This window comes from Temnothorax nylanderi, unplaced genomic scaffold (genome assembly GCF_030848795.1).
Source record: "Temnothorax nylanderi isolate EJ_2023f unplaced genomic scaffold, tnyl_v1.0 TNYL_tig0159_pilon, whole genome shotgun sequence".
Taxonomy (NCBI): Eukaryota; Metazoa; Arthropoda; class Insecta; order Hymenoptera; family Formicidae; genus Temnothorax; species Temnothorax nylanderi.
In genome coordinates, this window is record NW_027249221.1 from 259,619 (window position 1) to 279,067 (window position 19,449).

Below are 19,449 nucleotides of genomic sequence, written 5' to 3' on the forward strand. Positions count from 1 at the left end.
TAATTATTATAATAAATTTAATTAGAATTATAACAAATTAAATTACAATTATTATAATTCAAACTTCTGACGATAAAATTAATAAGTATTGCTGCTAAATTATGAACATTTACTAAAGCTACTATTACTTTGATTATAAATTTTATCACTACAGGCTATTGCGGTGTAAAATAGTCATCATAATCAACGTCAATTATTATTTTAATATTATAAGCAGAAATTAACGCCGAGCTTCTTTATAGGATACTGGCTGTTCCATTGCCACTTCTTGTTCCACATACTGATCGGCATGAATCTGATCCTGCACGTCGGGACGCAGGCGGATCTGCCGCCAATACCGCCGAACTTCCCGACCTGCGGTGACCATTTGCCACCCATCACGCCACCGCTGTCGCTGAACCCGTTCCTCCACTAATGTGTGAGCGACGAGCTCAGAAACTGAGATAGGGAGAGACGCTCCAAAGTCCATACGATACTTGTAGCATATTCCTGTAAAGTAGAGAGCCTGTAATATTGATTTTTTTTTCAACTATGCAACCTCGTAAACCGTTCTCGAGAGCGTGCTCTCAGCTCGAGAACGGCGATCGATCGAGTGAGGAATCCGACGGATGTCGACCCGCTGCCTCGCGAGAGTGGCTATATAAGAGCGAGAAAGACGATGGAGAGGAAAGTCAGATGTTGAGGAGACTCGCGAGGCAACGGGTTAATAAAAGGCGATCGACGCCCCGCTGGGCATCGCGAAACGACGAACATTCTCAGAGGTAACAATAACTTTAACGTTGAGAGATAATGTTGGCGGCAGTTGATAATTTATTGTGTTCCAGATGCTTCACCCATCACTATTATTTATGCTATGTCTATTACGCGTCATCCTTGCTTGTCACTCACTGCCGTTTATAATCACGATTCTAAAATTTAGTTGTCACCATCAATTTCACTGTAAAACATGTCGAAAATATTTTGGGCATGTCTTCTAGAAATATTCGAAAAATATCTACAGGATGTGTAAGGCTTATATCCGTAACTGCAATGGCGAATCCACGAATGCCGATGTGGCGAGTGAAGCATCTCGACGGGAAACGTACAAACGTTACTGGCTAACGTTTGTAACGCTCTGTAAATAATGTAGAAATAGTCACTATACTTAACGAGATATTAATGTGGGAGTAACGGGGTTACGTAGCGTAAGAGGGGCATCGCCGAGAAGCCGTGATGGCGGTCCAGGCGGAGGATTATCGTTAGGATAAATGCCCTTCCAACAGGCTGGATCTGTACGATCACGGAATCCGCGACTTATCAAAATTATTTAAGGACCCTGCTATATCAACTTTGAAACGATTACTTACAAAGATAAAAATTATCTTTCATTTGTGAAGCATAATATTTATTTAAGCTTACAACGATTAACTCTAAATATTAACTGTAAATTGTTTGACTTTATTTTCGTTGATCTATTATTTTAATCATCTTTGTGACTACATTTTGTCGTACGCTTCACGTTGTTCGTCGTTTAAAGCCGGAGAGAAAATAATAACGAGATATAATAACTTTGTGTGAAGATGTATCATGCGATTAATCGTGACTACAAATGGTGACGAGTTTCCCTCGACAGATCCAGGCTCCTAGAAGTCTTTTAGTTAGGAAGTGAATTCGCGCTTATGCCCGAAATTGCGCGTTTCGTCATTGTTCTGTCAGCCTATAAAATTAAATCGATGAAAGTATTAGTGTAATATCGGCGCGGCTATCTTAAATTTTACGTAAAAACCTCGAGCATGTCGTACCAAGGTCCAAATCGCGATGTTAATGACTAGCGTTCTTCTCGAGGCAACATCAGCAAGGTTATATCAATACGTTAATATTTATTTTTTTTTTACACCTTCCATTTGCATTTTCGAAATTCGATGATATTCCAAATTGATCTGTCGCGAAGACACAGAGATGCAGGCTGACACGTTATCATTAGTATATCGCGCTACGCATACGGCGCAATAATAGCTGTACGTTTATTCATGGTGCCTCAATTTTCTATAGAAAATACATTTATACGCAACTCACAATTAACGCTTAAATCGTTCGGTCATATACAGAAACACTACTCTTAGATACGCGAGATAATCGCACGCGCGCGTGTATGTCGTGCCTTATACGTGTAGATAAAATTTTCCTGGTACATTTCGCTAAATACATTCGAATCACTGAGATACAAAACATTCAATAGCGTAATCGTGAAACGTACTTAACATGTCGGCTTGATGCAAAAGGAATGTAGCGTAAAACCGAATTTTTCAGTTGGTATTACCAAGCCAAGGGAAAGAATGAGAAAATCCATTTTCCAACTATCATAAAAATAAAAGAAAGTTAAAAAGTAATTTAACATAGCCATTTAACATATAGAGATATTTTTTCATAAACCGTTAGTTTTAAGGCTTAAGGTAAATAAAAAAAAAACGTAATTTTACATAGCACAAGTCTCCTCGTTAGCGCGAAAAAAATACCAACTGAAAAATCATCCTTTTTTTTTTAAATCGTAATCCTTTTGCATTGAACTATCGAGTTGTGCGGAGTGTCCGATGTTGTTGCTTTCTCGAGTCGGCCGTTCGCTTTCTCGCCTCGGCAAAGGAGAACGTTCCTGGGATTAAGAAGCACGATTTAAAGACCGTGCAAAAGCCAATGCGAATCCGCGATGTGAGAGCGAAAGGATGTATTTTTTTATACTATCAATCGAGTCGGTCGGCTTCGGAGACTGTGACAGTATGTGTCGATCTATTTGAATAGACGCGGATAAAACGGTTTTGTGGGATAGCAAATATACGCTGTGTTTTTAAACCTGTTGTATAATCATTTTATTCTTAATAGGAAATAGCTCTTAAAAGAGATATCAAGGAGAAACGTACCTGCCGTTTAATTAAATGTATTACGAGCACGTTGATTTTGCATTTTCTCGTAAGCGAATCTAAAATTCAATGGCTCACTCATGGCGCAACGATGAACAAAGTGATTTCATCGTCGAACGATGAATCATGATTCATTATTCGCAAGCAATGAGGAATGCAAGATACCTAAATCGAGCTAATCCATCTTCAGTACGGAGATAATCATAATATTCGCATTGTGTTACGTATTGTTAAGGTTAATCAGATTAATTGCAACATCGATACATGGCAATTTTAATGATGAATCTGTTAATTATTATAATTGATTAGTAGATCTTATAAGATTGAACTACTGGACTAAAGGCTTGAAGACTAAAAGCCATTTAGACAATTATATTTAATATTCGGAAACGTCATGTATATCTCGGTATTAACGCTATGTTTGCACATCGCATTTTCAGAAAGTCACAAAGTACTAATCAAACTTTTGAGGGTAGCTAAATAACAATATATGTGATAATACTACTTTGTCTTACAAATTAAATGTTCATTTCTTAGGCTGTGCAGTTCAAATATTTTTACTGCAGAGAAATTCATGAAAGTTTCCTATGCGTCTTGAATAATTTTTCATTAATTTCGCTAAAACTCTTTCCTATCAACCATAGTCTTTGAAGATAAAAACAAACATTTTGTCTTAAGTATTCACGCAAATTGTCTAATTTGAGGATCTCTCCGATTTTATTAAAAGCTACAGTAAAAGAAATTAACTACAATTATTTTGATTAACTTTTCGAGCAGGTACAGCGATCGTTGTAAATATTGTAATACTGAAAATTTTACGGTATTCACATAGCTAGTAATATCAGTTCTCTCCCCTGTCCCCGTGTAATTATTCATGTAACTAAACCCGTATAAATATTGTCAGTTACCATCCGTAAGCATATGAGTTTTCGTGTTTTATATGGAGTATTTAAACGAGAGTTATATTTGTGTAGGCGCATGCACAAGTCTACTGCTGCGGACCGTTCAATCGTATTTTATTCTATAATAAAAATGTATTTTTAATAATAAATCGTTTTTAAAAATACTATTTAATAATTTTTACATTTCCATTATAGACATGCCGACATTATTGCTTTTCTTTAGAAGAAGAGAGGAGACTTCTAACAAACCTATTTCTCAATTTTCGCATAAAGACTCTAAGTTTTTATAGATGTCCAACGTTAACTACTGTACTTCGCCGAGTGGGTGTAATGAGCATATTTTGCCAAGAAAATGTGATGACTCTTATGTGATCATAGCCCGCCCACCTAGAAGGTCATAACAGAGTAGCCGGATATGAAAGTAGAAAAAAAGATGTTCTGGCAAAACGAGAACACAAAAATGAGATGCGTTATTAGCATTAATAACGGCCACGGTGCTCTCATTCGGCGCATGTTACTGAAGCAACATTATTATTATTACATTCACAAAAGTTATAATTTTATGCAAATACTGTACAAACTATGATTGTCGACTACATCGTGGAAAGAAATACATAAATTCGAATGTGACTAGCTAGTAGAAAGTGTATTAAAGACATCATTGCGGTTATTAATAAAAAATTATTCTAAATATTTTATAAATACGGTATAAATAATGGCTGCATAAAATTTGTAGTTGGATATTATATAAACTAAGTGGGAAGCAACGATGTTTTCTCTAGGAAAGAAACTTTCCACTATAATTGGTACGTTTCGCATAATTTCGGATTACCGATGGTATTTGCCGACAGAAATAAAAGACACGTGTGTTTTTAGATTAATGAATTTATGTACAAAAAGCATTTATATCTAATATATCTTATTTAAGATCAATGCACAGTTTTGTAAATTCTAGTGTCTATGCTTATGACTATTATATTATGATACATACGCAGTCTAAAGCACGAGAATCATTTCGCGAATGATAAAGCTAAATATAAAAATACCAATGTGTGAATACGTATCGTTTTATATCGTGCTTATCCGTAGGAAAATTTATCTCATTAATATGTATACTTAATCCGCGTTTCCCGAATCTATCATGGTGTTTATTGTCGTTGATATTATTAACAAGTGCAAAAGTATAAAAAAGGTCTCCGTGAGAAAAACGGTGAAACACGCATAATACTCGGCATTATACAAATTCCATCATTCGCCGCAAAATATTTTCAAATTGTTGAAAGAGAATTGACGATAATTGTGTGATATTGAACTTGATCTATTAACATTTTCTTAACTGTTATTATTAATTTATTATATCTTAATGTTAAAGCAACAGTTTTCTTTTTATTATATTATCTCAAGTACGGCAAATGTAGCAAGTTTACTTTTAGCCACAAAGCGGTAAATGGCGTAAGTCAATCCTTCAAATAATCCTTTGTAGTCAAAAAGGTTAACACATTGTTTAATATTGTTCAATACTCTTTATACCTCTTATGTAATATTTTAAATTCTTCTAAGGTTGCATCGGCAGTTTTATGGTTGAACCGAATGCCTGTCACTCGTGCGGTTGGGATAATGCCATAGCGACGCATATACATAAAACTTGTGTTTTAATTGGAGTAACGTTAAAAAAAACAATGGAGTTCTAGTTTTTTTGATAAATGAAGCTAACGGAAACGTCACTTTCCGGAGTAGTGCGAACCGATGTTGGATGGCGGCCCTCTGTGATGATGATGATGCTTCTGTCCAGGACCGGAGTATCTACTTCCTGGTCGGGAGTGCACTATCGCGTAGTGATCGCTATTCGTCGATATCGACCTCGTGGAATTCATGGTGGATCCCCCGGAGGCGTATCCTTGCTTTCCGTTTAACGAATACCTGAACACAAGAAGGGGTCTCGTTCAAGGCACGCCATCGCATGATGTCATGATGTGTAATGTGAAATATTAATTGCCGTTATCGTGACTCTGCGATGTTAAATACTACTTTACTTAGAAAGGTCACGATCAATTTCCGAGAGCAATTTATGCTTAAGATTCTTTGATCGTACATCTTCAGATTGTCGAATTTTTTATAATCAATTATTTTAAAAATATATACATACACATATACGTATCAATTAATTCGCAATCTGACGGCAATTTCATTAGCTTATTAATAATCGATTCGAGCCACTTAAGTAAGCATCACGCCGCACGGTGGATGCCGTACGGTTATACGTAATCACATATTATTGGCGCAATTAATAGAGATACTTTGTCGGCAAGTCACGCGATTCGCTTTTAGATAGGTAATTAAGTCAAACCTCGACCCGTATTGAGAACCGTGCCAGCTGCGGTACGGATCGTAATCCTCAATGATTGACGGCTCCTTCTCGATAATGTCGGTCCGGGTGCAGCTACAGGTCATCGCCGAACACAGGAATATGTTGATAATGAGCATGATGAGGAATAATATCCCGAGTGCCACCGCCAGCCACAGAAGCCACAGCGGGTGCACGCTGCCGTCGTCGTACAATGTTTGTACAACTGAGAACGTGAAGGAACTACTATGTAATTTTCGTATCGTGGTACAGGCATTCGTGTATTTGTAAGTTTGTACGTGCGTTGTAATGGAAACACCATTAATTATAGTATTAGTGTACAAGTTCCATTTGTTCAAATAGCAATTAACTTAATGAAAGAAAAGTTTTATGTAAGTAAATGGCCAAATGGGATAATTGAAATATATAAACGTGTGTGATGCAATAATTTTTCAACGATAAATTTCACTTTTGACAATGTCGTTTAACTCTAATTTGTTTTAATGATTTTAATACAGCTATTAGTTTTATCTCTCTTGTTGAAAATTACATTATTTTATTTTACACGGGATCTACCGAGATAAGAAATTATTCAGTTTATTTCTCTAAAATAGTATAATTAATTTAACAACATAAATTCACGAGGATATCGTTGACGACCGGTTGTGGAAATTATAGCGTGGGATTGTATGCCGGATGGACTGACGAAAAAGTCCAGAAGTGTGATAAGCGGAATGAGATCACTTATGCCAGCTTGAGTACACATTATAATTTGATGACAGCCCCTGGCAAGTTGCGTGTCGAAGCGATTCAAATGCAGGTCAGAATGACGAAGAGATACGACAGGCGACCATTTCGCGACGCACGGGAAGAAGACGTAAATGGGACATATACGCAAGAGAAGCAATAAGGGAGCAAAGAGAGAAGAAGACCGCACACATTCCAGACTACATACTATGGCAACATACTTTTCAAGTCACGACAGCTTATCAAAATTAACTGCCGAGAAAAGCAGATGCTGTAAAAAACTTCAGCGGACGTTAATCTAGTCATTTTCATTGATCTCTTTATCAAATTGTGATAGAGAGAGATACTTTGCATATTTAAACCAAACGGATTTCCGATTAAAAAAGCGCAACTTCTCTTAAAAAATAATTAAAAGTTTACTTTCACTTTGTACTTTCTAAATAATTGCTAAGTTCTAAATAATTGCGAGTTGCTAAGTATTTCTTCGTTAATTGTGTTGTAAAATGTACTTTTGTAATATATCGTGTACTGTGTATTTTTATCAACTTTTTATTAGTATTGATAAAGAAATTTCTTTAAGACGAGAAAAAAAAGACAGTAGAAAATCAAAGTCATTATGAGTCTACAAGAAAAAGACGAATCAAGAATTTTATGAATTGGAAATTGACTCTCAATTTTCCTTTATAAGATGAAGAAGAATAGATAGAATGACGTATTAAGAATAATGATAATAATATATATAATAGTGACAAAAACAGTTATAATTCGTCGACAGTGCATGGACTTGGCTTACCTCGTTTTTCGCCTGGTTGGAGAACAAAAACGCTCGTTCCGGCAAGTAGCACTCCTTCTTCACTACTAACACTTTGTCCGTTAGTGGAGGAGCCACCCTTTACCAACTCTTCTTTGTCTCCTTCGCATACGGGAGTACCGCAGCTTCCTAAGCACGCCAATTTTAGTTCCGTTATCGCAACGAAAAATGTTCTATTCAAGTTTTTATATACTCGATTAATTATAAAATAATTATATGTTGGAAACACGTCACGTTAATTCACGAAAGTATTAATAATTTATGAAAAACAAGAAAGATGGAGAGCAGCAGTGATTAAAAGACAATATTGTGCTTTTAAAATAGTACTCTGCACACGCAATTTTATATCTAATATGACAGTGAAACTAAATCAGCATGATGGTGATTGTTAAAACTTTTATTCTAAAAGGATCGTAACTTTTACGATTTGGGATGTAAAAAGCAATTCCTCATAAAATGAACGAGAATCGCTATCTGCCGTATAATGTCGCAACAAAACAACGAGTCGTAAAAGTTGAATGCCATTTTATAACCTACATTCGTAACGAGATGCTAATGGGAAATCATTCACCGGATGAGTTTTACCTCTGCACACGGCGATGTCGCATTGGAAATGCACCTCTGAACTGTCAGCAAACCGGAACATGGAAAACAATGTGGCATCCGCTATACCGGTGCTTCGATCGTATATGAATTTCGTCATTCGCACTTTCACGGGACAGCTTTGCAAATCAAAATAAATCACAATTAGTGGATTATTTCCATTGTCAAAGCGACTATGGAGTACAATAATAGTAAACTGCGCGTCTTCTTTTATAATCATATTTCTGGATAAATCTTTTTGATCCATCAAAATAAAGTTAAGATTAATTTAAACTTCTCTTAGCTTAACGCTTTGCTCCCAAAAAGTTACGTTAATTAGAACCTTTGAAGTTCTAAATCCGCTTCAACAAAGAATGAAACTTATAATAAACAGAAACTTTCTCGTTATGCGTAATAAAGAACTTGGCAATACAAGTTTTAATGAAAATGTATTCAATATAGAACTTTTAGAGGAAATTATCCACTTTTATCGTCATATCAACTTGAAAATGAATTGATAATAAATCGTAGAATCTATATTGGTAATAGACAGTTAATAATAAATAGCATTAATAGAGAATAAAAATATTCAACAAACTATATCACATAAAGTATACGAATACCTTTGTATTTCAACTATAACATTCAAACACTTAATATATTTATTTATAGCGTACATAAATGCTTACAAGATTGATAAATATTAAATTTGTTAATACAAATCTTAACTCAAATCGTATCAATTTATCCAATTTACGTCAAAGTAATGATCTTACCCTTTGTCGTCTATAAGTTGCACGCTGGAATTGAGCTTGTTGAAGGCGAAGCAGTTCTTGACTCGAATCCCATACATTCCTGCAAATTGAATGTTCAACGAATCAGTTGCTTTGAACGGCAAGATCTCACGAAGAAACCGCGGCTAACGGACTTGTCCGTATCGTCCGGACGTAAAAGCAAACGACGGAATGGGATATAAGATACGAACCGTCTGGGCGTGAAATCTCGGCACGCAGAGTATAGTTGTGACCGTATATAGCTTCTTGCACTCTCACACCTTCGTCCAAAAGGCGCAAGGAAACCAACGAAGTTTCATTTCTGTGCAAAAAGCGTTGTTTTGTGAGTACGCATTTCTTTTCTTTTGCAGCACGTTTTATCATTGGAAATGATACGTGATGCAAGTTTAATCGAGGTTACGATCGAAGTGAATGGATAAATGTGTAAAAAAAAAACATGTCAACAAGTCAATACATCTGACGATACACGCGTGTGATAAGAAAACCAACGAGTCGCGCAGGGTCATGTGTATCGACTTCCAAAGTGCCTTGAACCAAGAAAATTTATTCAGAAGGTATATGATGTTACTCCGACAAAGAAGCTACTTGTCATTTGCGGGATACTCCCATTTGACAACAGTCGCATACCAATTGTCATCCGCATTTTTCGTTGCAGAATAAAAAAAAAGACTTGCGGTAAACCGCAGCGTCGCAAGCATGTTAATTACTGATTCGTCACTCCACTTATCTAATTCCTGGATGCCTAATTAAATTTTATTACCGCCCGGGCAGCTTTTTCGCCGACCAGCGTGTAATTAAACGGCAATATTTTAATATGCGTAAAATTATCTTTTGACTCTTAAAATGACCGTTGAATACTTATCAGCCGCGTTTGGTGTTTTGAGCCAAAAAGACGTTTCGCAATATTACCTTCGTATACTAAATATTAAATTAAATTTTGTTTTATTTATCGTTAGTTATTATATTAGTATTGCAGAACATTAATATTTTCTAAGAAAATGTTCAACTGTTTAAAACTTGTGGTATTCGGAGTCGTGCGAGGTATTGACACTCTAAACTGATCACTCTTGTAAGTTGAAGTATTTCTGTGTACGATTAACGTGCTGCGAAAGCGGAAATGCATGGCTAAGTGGTGCCGAATAGCAAATATCAACGATCGATTAGAAAACACGGAGCCTCTAATGACCGATTAAAAGCCTCGCGAATAGTATTTCCCGTTTAGATAGCGCTTTTCACGCGTGTCAAGCAGCCAATGGTGCGAGATATTTCTATTTCTCGTCCGTTTGAAAAACCCAGGATAGACTGATTATTTACGATAGCACTGCGAGAGTTCATAAATAAGGTAAACTCAGGTACAGCATCAATAGCAGTTAGTTCCGCCATTCTGACAATTTACTGGCATTTACTTATATTGAAACTACAAGCAAGCCGTGTAATGATAAATACCCACGAATTACAGAGAATAATTGCAAAGATTTAAACTAGAAAAATAGTTTATTTTTAAAATTATTAATCTTGATTACTACAAATTTTGCTATAACGTATTGTTTATAGTTTGTGTATTATTATGGCTGCGGTCCATTTGATGTTACAAGTGCTTCGAAGCGTTCTTTTTCTTCTTCTTTCTTCATTGAAAGAAAGGAGAAGAAGAATGCTTCGAAGCATTTGTAGCATCAAATGGACCGCAGCCTATATCGTGTATTATTGTATAATTAATCTTCAACTTACTTGGCATTTTTGAAGCCCGCTTTTCCGCACGTAATGACATAAAACTTGTCGTCCGCTAGCTCCAGAGTTTTGTGTATCCTAACAGCGATAGGAATGGAACGTTCTTCCGTGTGCTGTAATATACATTGCCATATTTAAATGTAAAGAATAATAGAACATAGTACAATCCAGCATGCCGCTTATTACGCTTATTTTCCATTTAAAATACCAATTTCAGTTTCTGAGTAATATTAATAAATTTATGAGAACTTTTTGTGAACTTAATTATGTGTGTATGTGAAAATTTTATGTGTGAGATGAGAAGACTTTAAGTCTTCGGCCGCAAGGCGTTACACTTGCAGAACAAATAATACCTCGGCGGAAAGAGAGGGATTCAAATGCAAATCGTATAATCTCCATATATGATGGATTCTCACGTTATTCTCGAGGTGTCTTCAGTGGCCGAGTATGTAAATCAGCGTTAACCGTAACCTTCTCAAAACAATTAATTTTCTGGAACTTCTCATGTAAATAGACGCGAATACTAATTTCTCCTCATCCTCGCGAAACGTGTAAAACGTAAATGCCCTTTGGGCGGCGGAACATCTTCTTTTTTTTACACGTGGCAAAGGCAAAGCTACTCGTGTAATGAGTTGATTTCTTGAAATTACACTTAAGGCTCGTAGTGCACATAGTCTAGGATAAAATAGTCAAACAAATTATCCGCGAATCATAGAAGCGGCTACGATTCCATCGCCGTTGGCGCGCGCGTACCACGATTTCCATAATCATAGCGAAGACTCACGTTGTTCACGAGGACTCCGCAGTACTCGGGACTGTCCTGCGACGCGAACAGATTGATACCCAGGGTAGCGTGCGTAGTGCCATTGCCCGATACCATGCACTGCGGGGTACGATGGTCCCGCGCATGGACCGCACCTACGAAACTCTGATTGAGATTCACGCGAATCGTCATGTAGCCGCCCTTGCACGTCGCCGTCACCGTCGGCTGAAACTCCGTGTCCAATAATTGTCCGGCGACCTGCAATCAGAACGAGAACGGGAATTAGACCCAGTGCAGCGCTCGAAGCCCCCGAACGAGCGGAGGCAATTATCGCATTCTAGAGCAAAAGAGCACTCCTCGCAACGCGGTCGTGGAATTTCCTCGACACGTCCTCCGCATTAACGATTCGCGCCTAAGGAACATCATCGCCAAGAGACCGCTCTTTCCACCTTCGTAAATATTTAAATCAGAGTCAGTACTGTGCCAACAGCAGCATCGGCACGGCACTAACTAACTCCGCCCGGCGATTGCCATTCCAGATCACGACCCATAACTATGATGCCGATTGCCATGAGAGAGACGGTTTCGAGAGTTGACAGCTAACCGGGTCTTTTAACGTGTCAACGTGGACGTAAAAATATATGTAGCACCCAACGAACTTCAACAGAGCCCCATACGCTCTCCATTACGAAGGTAAAACCTGTCGGAATTCGCCTGTCATTTTTGCCGTCGCGAAATGCCATTTGCAACGGGGCGTTTAGTCAGGTTCTCTTAACTCGCCGTTCTTTTTTCCGCGAAAACCGCATAAATACGTGAATTCCCCCTTTACCTCGAGTCGCGCTATATCGATCGCGAAACGAAGCGAGGTATCTGCATTCTTTGCAACGCTGTTTGCCAGGCTTGTTTTCGCGCGATATCGCGGGCCGTGCGAGAGTTGCGAGACTCGGAGCGATCTCCACCCCCGTTACTACTCCCGCTAAGGAACACTCGACGAACGCGCACAGGCCAATGATATTTCCTCGGGCCGGATCACCGACTTAATGTACGAGTAAACTTAGACCGGTCTGGGCGGTAGCTATCGGCCCACGCTAACTTTCAATTTCATGCGGCTGGACCGCTTTGTAACGCGGATAACGCGCGTTCGTACGCTGTCAGGGACGCGCGATGAGACGTATATCCATGACACAATCTTGATATTAATCTCGAATTGATATACATCGCCGAGTGGATGTAGATATGACTATTACGGCGTAATGAAAGTGACGGCATTACATTGATTTCATGAATTTTTGTGTTTATAATTAACAGTTCGCCGTCGATTACATTACACACGGGACATCTCAAAATTATAAGTGCTGAACTAAAAAATATATAATGATTGTTTTTTGCAATAAGACATTGATATTTATCAAAATATTCGATACTGAAAGTTGAATTTAAGGTTTCTAAATTGGACTTCCAGAATGTAAATACATTGCACGTATAATAAATTTTATTGTTATTAAATTATTAAATATTGTCTTATTGTACGAATTATTAAGAATTCAGGTTGATAAAAAATGTTTCAAAAATTCGATCTCGAAATTGTTGATCTTGAAAAGCTGTAGTCTTCTGCAAATTAATTATATTAACGTATTTCTCGCATTAAATGTACTATAGCTAGCACAATTCTACCATCTCTAGCAACATCGCCCGGGGCACGAGAGCCAAGACAAAGATCCACGTGTAAGCGTTCGGCAAGGACACGACGAGTCCTAAATGCTCCGACGTTATTCGAGGAAGAGGCTCGCTCGCAACAGTCGTTAGTCTCTCGTTCGCGAGCGAACTGCTCGCCGAAGAAGAAAGGCGGCTTAGCGGTCCTCGATTAGTGGCGGATGCTTTGTCTACGTGTGCGATGACAGGTATACGATAGCGAACGAACGGAGAGAATCGTGGTCGCCGTTGGGCCCGTTGGGCAAGACCTTGCGAGCCATATCCTGTGGCGGTCCACAACGTATGACATTATGCGCGTACAATTTAATAGCGTTCATTGTTGCTCGAAAGCTTGTTCGTCTCGAACGGAAATTGTACGACTGTTATGCGATATCTCCAAGTGCGTAGCGTTTACGTATAAAGAAGTATCTTTCAACTCGCGCATATTAATAGCGTGGTACTGCTCAAGTGAATATGAAAGGCCAATACGGAGTTGTAACGCGTGAACGACCGATATATCAATGATCAGATTATTACACAAAATGCTCATCTTCCTATTTATCTTCCAGCGTTGTATTAACGAATGGAATTTATAAATAACACTACATAAATAATAATTATCATTAACACTAGACTTAATTCATGGAAATCATATAAATGTACGTATCATTTTTATTCAAAAATTTATTTTCAAAATAATCTACTTCTATTTAGGAACAATAATTTAAATTATGTTACATCTTATGCAAAAATTAAATTTTAATGTAACAAGAATAGAAAAAATAATATATTATTATAAACAAAGCTACTTTAGATTACGTCTTCAGAAATTTTTTATGGCATAGGAAAAATATTTTGTAATCTACAACATCTCAGATATCGTCATTATTTAACTCGAGTAATGTCCCGGAATAAAGCAGAGTATTCGAAATAAAATCTGAATTTAATATTCACATTAATATTGTAACGCTTCGAGAGCAACGGTAGCTTGAAATATGGCAATGGTTAAAACGTACAATGTATTCGTGTAATTCGCAACTTTGTTGCATGACATTTAATCGGCAAAATGTAGAACTGCGCGCTCGAACTTCCTGCAGAGTATCCATATCACGAACAATAAACATTCGCTCGCGATGGTAAATAAATAATTTAGTGCAATAATGTGCATTATGCACGGTTACATAAAGTTATAGTCGATGCAACGGCGCGCCGCGGTCGGAAACATCAGTTCCGCCTGTTAAACTAGACTCTTATCCTCTCCATCTCTGAAGTATTCTATATTATAAATATTATCGTGCATGCGCCAATTATTGTCCAGCGGCTAAACAGCTTAGCCTGGACACGCGGTAACCTTCCGTCGTTTAATCGCCATCCATGCCAGCGGTCTTTCATAAAAATACGAGGCATGAATGGATAAGCTTGAAATAACGTACAGAATGACATCATGTAATCGCAACGCATACAATAGGAGACGGTACATTAGTTGACTTACCAGCGAGTCGGTCGGATAAAACGTACACGTCGAATTCCGCACGAAACTGGTCCGACAAAAATCGACGGCACGTGGAAATATCGCGAATGGAATGCGAATGTCAGTGGCTCCCAATCTTTCGTAAGCAATTTATCATTCCGTTAAAGTCGCGGGGATATTTTAGGACGGACAATAATTGTACGGCAAAGAGAAATATCAAGATTCGACGTGGGGGGAAACTCAGGAGGGGGAAGAGAGAAAGAAAGAGACGCTTATATAAAAATGTAGATTTTATTAATGAATTATTGCAAGCGCGTCGCGAGAACGAAGGTACCAACGCTTTTAAGATACACCCAACGACACCGTGGCGGCCGATCGCGATAAGCGCAGTTATACAACGCAAACAACCAACGAGGACGCGCGGGGGAACTCGTTTGGAACAACAATTGCGATCGGGCTAGCAATTAATAATTCGCCGGGAGGGTTGTGCGCGCAGCGCTATCGCGTATCGACGCCGCGCGTGCAATAAATTGATAACTTTTTCACCGTGCGGCTCTAATGCCCGCGCGCAAAAATTCACGCGTGGATAACGGCAATGCATCAAGATTTAATCCCGGCCGCTCTCGTGGCCGCAATGTTTCAGCGCATTCCGAGCGCACACACCCAGTCGTCCCGGGTGCGCGCGAACCGCAGAAACAGGAACAGCAGGATCGTTTCTCTCCCCATCGGATTGGCAATCGGAGACTTTCGGCTGTCGGCGACGCGCGCGTGTCTTCCGATAAATAAGGCCCGAGACGTAACAAAATGTAAGGGACAAGGAGAAAGATATAACGAGTAAGCGTCTGTGCTTCGCACAACTGATACTTATTTGTAAATTTAATATATTCTGCATTATATACATTTCAGCATTTTTGGAAAAATTATACAATAAGTTTAAAAAAGAAAGTTTAACAAAAATATAAAATCAAGTAATATGATTTTTATCATTGAGAAGAATCATTTCATTATTACATTAACCCTGGAGTCTCAATTATCACGCTTGACCGATTAGTAGTACAACAATAAAATAACTACAAGAAGCAATCAACCAGAGAACAGGTGCGAAGGATGAAACAAATAGATGCTGCGTGTCGGAGAGCGGTAGAAGATCCCGGTAATCCCGATAATACACAATACACAATCGGCTTGAAAAAAAAAAACTATAAAGCGTAATAAATTGTAAAGCTAAACAAATATCTTGTCGCAATATTTTAATTTCGTACAATGATATAAATTCCGTATTCTTCGGCTCCCATATAGTGCAACGTGTGCATATAATAGTCAGTACATAATATATAATAATCAGTATGTCCTTCGCAGATGTTCGTTTATACATTTTTCTCGCGTTCCCCGATACGTTTCTCCTCGCGATGAGTATCGCTGCTAATAAAGATAACTTCAATAAAGTATACGTTATCTCTTAATGAGCGCAGTTAATTACCATTAGAAACGTTGGATAATCGAATACGATAAACCACGCTGTAGCACTAACGTATGGCCTTTGTACTTTTAGAAATCATCTCAGTAGCGCGTTTTTGAGCGGCTCGTTTATTTTTTAAATCTCCTATTGATTAGCATTTTGTAACTGAGTACCATTTAAATTAGATTTAGTTGCTGATTAATAAATATCATCTGTTAATATCTTTTTTAAAGAAATTTTTCTTTTAGCGCGGATTATATCTGCGTTCTAAAGGTCGTTCGCCTCTCAGCCACTCATCCGGACCGAGGGCTGGATAATAGATTCAGGGGGATTCGCCTCGCAACTAACTCAACGAGGGACAAGGGACGAGATGTAGGACAGTACATCGAAAATGCAGATAGTTATCACCGGTCACGTTTAGCATTGAGCCGATCGAGCTTATCGGGGAGACCCCTGCGATTGTTTTACCCGCGAGGTAACGAGAATAGCAAACGAAAGCCGCATCGAATGGCATCGCGTGTGAGACGCAGCACGTGTGAGGTGCGGTGCGGTGCGAGTGAGGCTACAAAGGCACGAGGAAGTCACGTCCTCGAGGAACAATGCAGCCGCGTCACTCCCGCAAAACGCGAGAAATAGTATGGGTATCTACGTTACACAATTGTCTTCCCTGATTCAGCAAGATTCCTGCAGCGGCTATTAATAATTGTTTACGCGAGTCGTCCGTTCCTTCAATGCTGAAAGCTGTTCGATGCTCATTTGTTAAAAGACAAGCAACAGGGTGCAATTACAGTCGAGGCTCATATCTTTTCCCAATTAAGCGCTATAGACATAATAATTGGTGCCTATATGAGGTTGACAAGAGCATTTTATGAACATTTTAAAGTCTGAGAAAAAGATGCAGGTATGTTCTAAAAAAAAAAAAAAGGAAAGATGTATAATATAGATATTGTTATTCAAATTACGCAATTTAAGTATTTTTAACGAAATTAGATATTAATGATAACAGTCAAACGTTTAACTGAAATTAATTGGAATTATTGAAGTAAATTTGTATAGAAATGCTCTTTAAATTATTCCGAAAGCAAAATTATCTTGTCAATTTCCTTATTCTCTCGACAGCATTGGTTTATTTTTACAAAGTGTACAATTCTAATTACATTCTTCTTCACGTGATAGCCTATCCATATCTAAATTACTTACATAAATATAATTTCATGATTTGCGGAAAGCTCCGCGTGAGTCATTATTTCAAATAACCGCTACCAGTACGAGATAAAACGTTGGTGATTTATCTGCTTGGTACACGTAGGGGTATATACAGTGCTTTAATGTCATTCATATCTTTTCTCGCCGCGACTCGGAGAGCCCCGATCGTAAATAATTGCGCTATAGTAACGATCGTGTTATTCATTTTGCGCGTACTGCACACACAGGGTACGCTCTTCAATAATTGAGAGGGCAATTACTCGTGTCACGGTATACGCAGTTGAATGTCATTGTATCTCTCGTCGGATGCGAGAGGATACGATATATGCAACGCGTCGTCGGCACGAAAGAGCATTCTTCGCCCGGAGGCTGCGTGCCCGCCCTCGAATTATCTCGCGAAGAAAAAGGAAGCCGAAGTCAAAACGTATGTTATTGACCCTGGGCTCTCGTTCGGGTTCCTTCGTCTAACCGCTCGTCTCGTCCTTTTTTAGCGCGCGCGGCCGCTGTAACCGAACCCTGCGGCATTTTTGCCAGAAGTGCATCGTTCACAGTGTATGCAATTTACGACCATCTCGCCATCTCGCCATCGCCATCGCCATCGCATCGTATCGCATCGCATCGCCAGCTTCGCGTTCCCGAGTTTTACGGTTTGCCGCGCGTCCTTCGAAAAATACCTCTTTATGCAATAATGAGATAATTACGTTTGTTACGTTTGCACGAATATGCGGGGTGTCTCGGCGGTCGCCCGGTCGCCCGCTTTCTCTCGACCGCGAAAACCGGCGTTGCCCGCACAGAGAAGGTATGCTTTAATGTTGAGGCATTGATGGCTCTCTCGAGTTGTCTGGTGTATGAATATGTAATTTCTCTCTTTTAATTACACACTCTCTATGTCACATATATTTTATAAGATATATAAATAATAAATTACATTAGATGTAATTTGATGTATTATAAATTACTACGATATATAAGATACTTTATAATTTATAATTATAATTATTTCCCACGCAACAATTATGCTATTTATTGTCAAAGCCATTTGGAAATGTACGAGCAAATTAATACATAAGCGGAGCATTATGCTTTCGAATAGAGTAATTAAAAGAAGTTTAATTACGAAGCTCGATACGCATGGTGTTAGAAATTAATCGTACGAAATATGGTCCGAGGGAGTGATTAATAAGTCTGCGCCGCATTATCAGATCATGCAGCGTGCGTTAATTAATTATTAAATTTCTGCGGTATCTGATGGGCTCTCGCGTTTCATCTCCTCCCACTTTTGCGAAGGCAGCAATCTCTCGAAACCCGAAAGCGTGCAAGTGAAAGCGAGATATTTACCAGGTCGTGTTAAATCCATCTTTAAATTTATCAAAGAAAAAGTGGGCGAAAGAGAACATTGAAAAGCTCGCATTCCGCAGCGGAGAAAATAATTTTCCATTTTACGTCATGAAGAGATAGTTGCCGTGCCACCCGGAGAATCGCGAGAGAAATGTACGGCTATACTGCACGAAAAGAATTCTCCTTCTAACTGTTCCGAATTGCGGGCATTTTGAGAAGTCTCGTACATTTGAAATATTCACAGACAATTTCTCCGTCTTACTGCATTGCATTTTAAAAAGAGAGTTGTCTGCTTGAAGTTGATTTTCGTTCAGTGCAAAAGTCAGGAGAAGTTTCTATTTCCTGCACTGGTTGCACTTATATATTTGCGCAATCTATAATCTAAGTAATTGCGTATTTTAAAAAGCAGAAATTATACAGATTGTATAAAAAAAAACTATACATGTACCTACAATATATGTATATAAATCTTTATTAAATTTTATTAAATTCACAAAGTAATTTATGTATAATGTCTATAATTATATATAACACTATAATTATCCAAGTAATAATTAAATTTTAATGAATCAATTAAGTAGATTAATCTGCTTGAAATACTGTGAATTACCCTTGCGGCACAAAATACCGTGAATTATTCTTGTGGCACAAAAATGTTGTAACATTCTTCTCCCCAAGCAGAAGCTTTAGAAGCCTGTTTCTCTCAGTTATGATATAA

General features: G+C 38.2%; 2 protein-coding genes and 1 long non-coding RNA gene across 6 annotated transcripts in view; 2 read left to right on the forward strand and 1 right to left on the reverse strand.

Moving 5' to 3' along the window:
• Nucleotides 1–3,960, forward strand: part of LOC139777722 (uncharacterized) — a 50,450-nt gene extending 46,490 nt beyond the window's left edge. For both annotated transcript variants that reach the window (XM_071715307.1, XM_071715306.1), the window contains exon 11: nt 243–3,960. In XM_071715307.1, coding sequence (XP_071571408.1) covers nt 243–415 — 173 coding nt within the window. In that variant the 3' untranslated portion in view covers nt 416–3,960. The remainder of the gene's footprint in view (nt 1–242) is intronic.
• Nucleotides 3,961–4,663: 703 nt separating this feature from the next.
• Nucleotides 4,664–19,449, reverse strand: part of LOC139777723 (uncharacterized) — a 28,430-nt gene continuing 13,644 nt past the window's right edge. Inside the window, exons 2-9 of one of the 2 annotated variants that reach the window (XM_071715309.1) lie at nt 11,587–11,823; nt 10,803–10,915; nt 9,266–9,375; nt 9,057–9,135; nt 8,284–8,420; nt 7,681–7,827; nt 6,150–6,366; nt 4,664–5,716 (exon numbers count right to left, since the gene is read on the reverse strand). In XM_071715309.1, coding sequence (XP_071571410.1) covers nt 5,518–5,716; nt 6,150–6,366; nt 7,681–7,827; nt 8,284–8,420; nt 9,057–9,135; nt 9,266–9,375; nt 10,803–10,915; nt 11,587–11,823 — 1,239 coding nt within the window. In that variant the 3' untranslated portion in view covers nt 4,664–5,517. Of the gene's footprint in view, nt 5,717–6,143; nt 6,367–7,680; nt 7,828–8,283; nt 8,421–9,056; nt 9,136–9,265; nt 9,376–10,802; nt 10,916–11,586; nt 11,824–19,449 lie in introns of both variants that reach the window. The other variant, XM_071715308.1, reaches the window with a different exon arrangement.
• LOC139777725 (uncharacterized) lies at nt 13,284–16,037 on the forward strand. Of its 2 annotated transcripts, XR_011719422.1 has the most exons (3): nt 13,284–13,466; nt 15,372–15,562; nt 15,635–16,037. It is a non-coding gene; the product is annotated as an uncharacterized lncRNA (long non-coding RNA). The 2 variants fall into 2 exon arrangements; XR_011719421.1 differs by having other exon boundaries at nt 15,372–16,037.